Source organism: Bombus vosnesenskii, unplaced genomic scaffold (genome assembly GCF_011952255.1).
Source record: "Bombus vosnesenskii isolate JDL3184/JDL3185 unplaced genomic scaffold, Bvos_JDL3184-5_v1.1 scf7180000013492, whole genome shotgun sequence".
NCBI classification, from domain to species: domain Eukaryota; kingdom Metazoa; phylum Arthropoda; class Insecta; order Hymenoptera; family Apidae; genus Bombus; species Bombus vosnesenskii.
Genome location: NW_022883081.1, coordinates 633,394 through 640,612, shown reverse-complemented (window position 1 = coordinate 640,612; position 7,219 = coordinate 633,394). Strand labels below are relative to the sequence as shown.

The following is a 7,219-nucleotide window of genomic DNA, read 5'->3' as shown; positions in this document are numbered from 1 at the left end:
TACGTACTTACGTTTAAGTCGCTTGGGTTCCAGTAGCTCGACGAGTCTGAATAAGGTTTTATAGCGGTAAGTTTCTCCGGGTAGACAATTTGCTTTTGTTTGCCAATCCTATTTAGACAGCCCGCGAAATTTATTAAACCCCAGAATAATTTACTTAAATCCCAGGATAATGAGTACTCTTTCGCGAGTTTTCCCCTAATTAGCTTACGCCTTTGTTTGCATTGAAATCTTAATGTTTTCCGAGTAAGATGGATTCTTCGCTTGTCGATGAGAGGACTAACGTGGAAACTCGTGGTCACTCGTCCTTAATACGAGGTTTTTACGGGAAGTTTGAATAAGCAATCTCTCGAAAAAATAGCTCAAAGGCGTATTTGTAGTTTTACAGTTGAAACTGTACCGGGCTGCTTTTAAAAACGAACGAATTGAAAGTCAGGCGGCAGACACCGAGACAAGTCTCGAAGTCAAATATCGTTTTTTAATTGTGCAACACAGCCATTTCGTATTTGATAAACTGCTATTATTAAATGTTCGATATAGTTTTCTTTCCTTTATATAATTTATATAATTCCCTTTTTATTTGCTCGTATGCCTCTTTGATGATCATCTTGACAGGTTTACGATTGACTGATTATAGTATATTATTTCATTGATTATTTGACAGATGATTAGTTTCTTGAAAATATTTCGAAGGACGAATTTATTAGTCCAGATAAAGGAAATTCTTCTTTTAATTTTTCTGACAAAAAATAGTGTACGTATACAGTCTCGCTCCTAAGTATTGATATATCTACTGCACGCATATAAAACGTTATAATCGAGGGAATAAATAAAACATTTCCTCACTCTTAGGAAAGTAGCCCTTCTGGATGCTTTCTTTTCAGAGGACGCACTTCTTATGGAAAGCGTACTTGACGGTTGCATCGGCGAATTGACGAAGAATCGAGCAAGATTTACCTACTTCGAAATTGGAATCTGACGCGTGTAGTTTTGTTACTTTGCCATACATGTAGTTATTGTTGAAGTAACTACTTCAAAAAAAATTCTACATCTTTATTTATGTATATCCGTGACCTGCAGACTGCTATTACGCAGAAATATTCTAAATAAGGAGCGGTGCATATTATTGTACCTCTGAGTAAACATTATGTTTTGGGTTGCAAGGTCTAGGAACAAAGCAACTAATAAACAGATCTCTATTTATGTTCCCTGTAGCTTCTAGTCAAAGCTATAAGCTTAACCTTTTTGGTAATGTCCTTTTGTTACAAATATATGAACATGTTCCCTATCATTCCATTGTCTAGTAACATTAAGAGAGTAAGGGTCTGAATCAGCATATACTTATACATTATGCTTATACTTATACCTTTAATTATTTCAATATACTTTTCTATTACAAATTCATCCACTTGTTCTTCAATCAGTCTACCTCAACCTCAATAGTTATGAATCCATTCCTCTTTTTTTCTTCAACTCTTTATGGTCTTTTAAATATCATAGACTGGATGAAATAAATATTTTGGAATTTCTTTGACTTACTTCTTTAACCTCTATGAAAATCTCGCGAGAACCGATCGTACCTTCTACATCTAACGTTTTTCCCCCCGTTCTATTTTCCAGTTCACGACCGGCGTCTCGGTTCCGATTTCCATGAACAAGAGAGGTAGCGTGGTATTCTCGTCCGCATTCCAATTCAATTATAAACTTCCGTCGAACTTGTCAGAACTCGAGCCTACAATAATACCGGCCAGGCAGTCGAGGGATCTGAATCTGCAGGACACTTACGCGGCTATCGAAAATTTATTGAATCGGTGAGTATTCCGCGAATTTCCATATTCTGCGCTGTGGGGGAAAATCGAAGCCGCCACGAAGGGGAGCCATGAAACGGGTGAAATTCAGCGCGAGCCGATTCGAGTCGTTTAGAGTCATGGAACAATGACCAACAACGAATTGGAAGAAGAATAAGTGGGCCGTATTACCGTTCAAAATTGCCCGATGAATCGGTAAACACGCTAGAATCGAACGAATAAATTTATAATTAACTCAACATCGGAATTGGTGCAGATAGTTGCCGTGGACGATTAATGAAATTCTATTTTCTAGTCGACGATCATTGAACCGTGACGTCGCCACATTCGTGTTTGTCACCGATAACGCGTACAATGGGTAGGTGATTATGCGCCAGAAACGGAAAACGAGGCTTCATCGTATGTGCTTGATATTCGCCAGTCAGTTTTACTACGCCAGTTATCATTTTGTTATACGTTCTTCAGTAACTCGATGGATATAACGATAAAGATCAGTTGCTGCTTTATAGCGACGAAAAACAGTTACAGGTACACGAACCTATATCCTTCCTTCAGGTTGTTTAAGTGTACATTAATAATCGCACGAATTATTTCACGACAAATCGATCAGTTTTGTAGGTGAAGTTCGTACGAGATGGTTTGGGGGAAAGTTATTAACGATGGTTGATGGAAAATTAGTAATCTACGTAATAAGGATTACTTGTGGTAGATGAAAAAGATTTTCATGAAGGGTGTGAGCAAGTATCAGGAAACTAAGATCAAAAGACCGGAGAGAGGGTAAGGTAAAGATGGGAACTGGAACATAAATTAATTGGGACGTAAGGCAATTACTTTGTCTTGGCAGAGAGACCTGAAGCGCAGGTAACAAGCGAACTATCTTGCTTTGGAAAGACGGTGTGAAAGTTAAGAAAGTGTCGGGACTGATCGAAACTTGTCGAAGCTGACAAGGAGACGCGATGCCGCGTGAAATGGATCGTTAGCTGGCTCAATAGAGTGAATTGCTCGTCGTCCTTCTTTCACGAACATTCATCCAGCATCCTGGTCAGTCTGACCAAACAGTTCATCGTCGATTGTTTGGAAACTGGAGGTAGAAACAACGCCATTAATTACCATTTCGATCCTGTCTTTCGTTTTTTACAGCCTCTGGAAAATCGTGAAATTCGCAAACGTGAAACTCTTGGAGAATGAATGTTTAACGCGTAACGCGCGGCGAACGCTTAAACTAATCCGAAATTTACATCCTTCTCCGGCACGGTAACATAATTTCATTCGAGGCAAGCCGTCGAACGACAGCTAGGAAAAGGAGCAGGATAATGAATTTCTCGGCTAGAAACGGGGCGAAGAAGTACGGCACACGTTTAAGAATTCCCTTTTACCGTTTTATAAAACCAATATCATCTGGCGGCAGCACGGTTTGCCGAGGGGCTCGCCACCGTGCGACTTCCTAATAAAATTACTTCTACGCGGCGGTCAAATTACAGAAAAGGAAGAAAAAAGGCAAGAAGCGACAGAGAGAAAAAAAACGTAGGGGAATACGCGAGAAATGGAGGGAGAAGGGGAAATAAATACGAGACAGAAGCACGGCGCACCAAAAAGGGGTAGAAATTAAAATGGAATGTATTCTGTGTTGAAGGCACGGCTGGCAGGACGGTAGGGAGTGTCTTTTGAGGACCATTTGCGAGCTCGCGGAGACACCATTTGGCAGGACACGTCAAGACGTTCTCGAGGAGGTGATCCACTTAATTTTAACGTAAGTTCGTTGCGATGAATCGCGCTTTGACTCGTGGCACGGGAGAACACCGTCGGCTCCTGCTACTTTTCGAAACAAAATTCATTTCTTGAGGAGCTGCCGGTTAATGAATTCCGTTGGAAGTCCCTAATGGCTGTCCTGGCCGCTTTCCACGAAACGGGAACAACGGTGTCACGTAACGAAGCACGAATAGACTAAGATAATGCAGTAAATCCATGTTGCATCGGGTACGGGCATCGTTTAATTACTTTACAGTACGTTCTTTCTAATCGACGTATTTAAATACCGCGGCTATATTCTCCTTTATTCACAAGCTAACAGAAAATCGAACGTTTCGTAACTTCTCACTTATAGTCTCTGGACATACAATTAAAATCGCCGAATGTTTGTTATCTTTTAACCGCCCTCGAACGGGCCGACCTGTACGCTGTCCACCACGCATTTTTCCAAATATCGACGACTAATATTCAGTACTTAAAAAACAAAGAAGTCTAAAAATTATTTAAGTGGTCAATTATATTTCGCGGTAATAGTTTCGTTTAACGATTTCACATATTGTTTATATGTTTATATGTATATTGTTTATATATTTAAAACATCAAATTAAAAGTATACAAAAATATAGGTAAAATTGAAAACACTAAAGATGACTAAAGATATATAACACGACTTGAACGTGAAATTAAAAATTCATAATGCATTTTAATATTTTTTTACAATGTGGTATCGTTCGATTATAACTTTATTTAGTCATAATTGATAGTGTCACTTTTTAATTCATTTTAATACTACTAAATTGATGTATTTTATTATATACTGTACTTTATAAAAGCAGAAAAAGTGGCGCAATTATCTCGGGACGATTCCAGGTAAACAATAACTGACAATAACAACAACAAAAAAGAAAATGCGTTAATAACCTTACGATAAGCAAAGGTGGCTTATACGGGATTATACACGGGCGAGAGATTTGTACTCTTCCAATCTGTAGATTAGACACTTCCGTTCGAAAGCTACGGGTCACTTGCTAATTCCACAGCTGATCGCAATTTCATGGAAAAAGATCGACGAATATCGAAACAGTACCTTTACGCCATCGACAAGTTGAAAATTTCAACGGTACGCATAAAGGCAGCATAAGAGAGATCGAATTAACGATAGATAGTTGGGCGAGTCGAACCACTGGTCGAGCGATCGGTTCGGGTGGATGGAGGACTGGTCAGGAATTTGCCATTCCGTACGCGGCCGGGCGTACTCGAAGGAAATTGCAACCGAACCAGTGAGCGGGCTCTAATTGCGTCGAAATTAGGCGCGTGCATTAAGCTTCTAATGGAAGGTGTTTCGCGTAGGTTTTCCCTTTGTGCGGTGCCTCGAATGTGTACACACGTCACTGGGAAATTCCTTCCGACGTAATCCTGCAGCCGTGGAACAATCGCCGGGTAACGCGCGTCGAATGTCAATAATACGACTGGCTGCTGCTATTTACCATTCAAACAGTTGCAGTTTCCTTCGATCGATCGTCCACACTTTTACTTTTCTCTTTCTTGAACGTCGCTTTTTTTAATCCTCGTGTAGACAGCCAAAATATTCACGGTAGTTGGGAATACTCAAACATTCCAAGTATCCTGTTTAGATATATCTACAGGTCCGGTCGAAAGATTAGGAAGATGTCCATTGCATCGTGTTAAAAACAAGCATTTAATCCTGAAACACAGACGTTCGTAATATTAGGTTGTCCGAAAAGTTTCTTTCGTTTTATAAGCAAATAATAGACGCATGATGTTTTCTTGTTTTATATTAGTTTATTGAATTATGCACGAATATAATAATAGAAATAGAATGAAATGGATCATACTTAATCCAATAAAATAATATAAAACAGAAATTGTTGTTCATTTATTATCACCTTATGAAATGAAAGAAACTTTTCGGACAACCTAATAATTTCTACAACTAACGAGGCTCTTATTTGTCGCGAATTATATCTTCGATTGTCAATCGAAGAACACGGGAGAAAATGCGATAAAAAGTTTTCCAACGTTTGAGTTAGGGGAATATTACGTAACATGTGTATTCGGGGTTAAAAGAGAGATCGATCCGCGATTGGTTCTACCTTAACGCGTGCCTCGTGAGAAACGCGTTGAAGAGAATTTCTGAATCAGGCCGAGCGAAGACGTGGCAGGGACTGCTAATTCCAATCACCAGAGCGTCGACCAACTGTACAGGGAAGCGGAACGACAAGGAAGATCCGGAGGCGACTGCATCTTGGCCTATCCCGATTGCATCGAGTCACCTCTCGAAACGTTCACGGAGATCGCATTTCCTTAGGGTGGGTTTTTTTGGACAGCACCTTGAGCCGCGTTGATTTCGTGGCTCGATTGCTCGTGTATCGTTTATCGTCTCGAACGTTTTCGACGTTTGCCGGCTATTTGTTGAATTTTTTTACACGAAAAAACGTCTTTGTGTGACGAGAAAATCGATCGTTCGAAGAGTAATATTTCTATATCTTTCCGGCCGTTCGAGAAGGTATTCGATGCAGTGACTTCGTCGTAAAAGAATTTATTATAGTGAAGTTTTGACGGCGAGAAGGATGGCGACGGAGAAACAGTGCTAAGTAAATTTCGTTGTCGGAGCAGCAACGTTGCTCTAAAAAGCTTTATGTTTCATCGCCATCCTCTTTCCGCCGTACAATTCATAATAAAGGCACTTCTTATAATTGTAGCGTTCCAGATCTGCGCTGCCTTTCTCACCGTTGCTTCGTGTAATTTCCAGAAATTGCCAGGATTTTTTTCACAGCATCGATCAACCTGCTATACTCCACCGTCTACGTACAAGCTACTTGGCTACTTCTAAACTATCACAGATGTGTAAAATATACTTGTCAAAATAATCTCTTTAATCTAATTTTGGCCCAATTTTGTTTCCATACATGTACAAATAGTAGATATTGATAAAAATAATGCTTAAACCTTTGCATTCGAGAGGTGACTCTCAGTCACCACGGCGTTCCGTGCTGCAACTCCAATAGCGAGCGAGAACCGACAGTCCGTGTTTATGCCAGATTTCGACATCTCCAATTGATGAGAGTACAATATTGGTTCGTAAATTGGTTCCTTAGCTTTTTGTGTTCTTTGTTAATATAAATATTTAATTTCATATCCCTGCGAAACTATGGTTCTAACAACGTCTGCAACGTTAGTTCGGATTCGACGATCATGGCAAAAGTATTATAGTTTAGAAACCCTAAACAAAATGATTTTCGGAAGTGAAATTAGCTCAAATGAAGGTAAACTCGATTTTGAGCTGTTGAAAAATGAGATCAATTATATTCAAGAATACATCTTGGCGAATGCTTTATAAATTATCATAAAAAAAATACAGAAATTAATATTACAAAATCATATTTTCAAAGATGTAAATATAGATAAATTATCAGAATATAATGTTTTTGTAAGTTAATTTGTACATAAAATCATTTTCCGCTAGTTGTAAGACACGCGTCACGTATACGCTAAATCATTCGGAGTAGCTGCTATGGTCGATCGAAAAAGTTCTCGAGTGTAAAGGGTTAATATTAATATTTACAAAATTGATCGTCCGGAGATACCCGAGTCAAATGAGCCAGCGGGGCTGTTTATTTTTGGGATTTTAGAGCGATCGAGTG

General features: G+C 39.3%; 1 protein-coding gene across 1 annotated transcript; it reads left to right on the top strand.

Annotated features, from left to right (window-relative positions):
• The first annotated feature begins 1,636 nt into the window (after nucleotides 1-1,636).
• Nucleotides 1,637-5,883, top strand: LOC117238439. Its single transcript, XM_033503335.1, has 3 exons — nucleotides 1,637-1,808; nucleotides 3,439-3,555; nucleotides 5,718-5,883. The coding sequence occupies exons 1-3, from the start codon at nucleotides 1,648-1,650 to the stop codon at nucleotides 5,881-5,883; spliced, it is 444 nt and encodes a 147-aa protein (XP_033359226.1). The 5' UTR covers nucleotides 1,637-1,647.
• The last annotated feature ends 1,336 nt before the right edge of the window (nucleotides 5,884-7,219 follow it).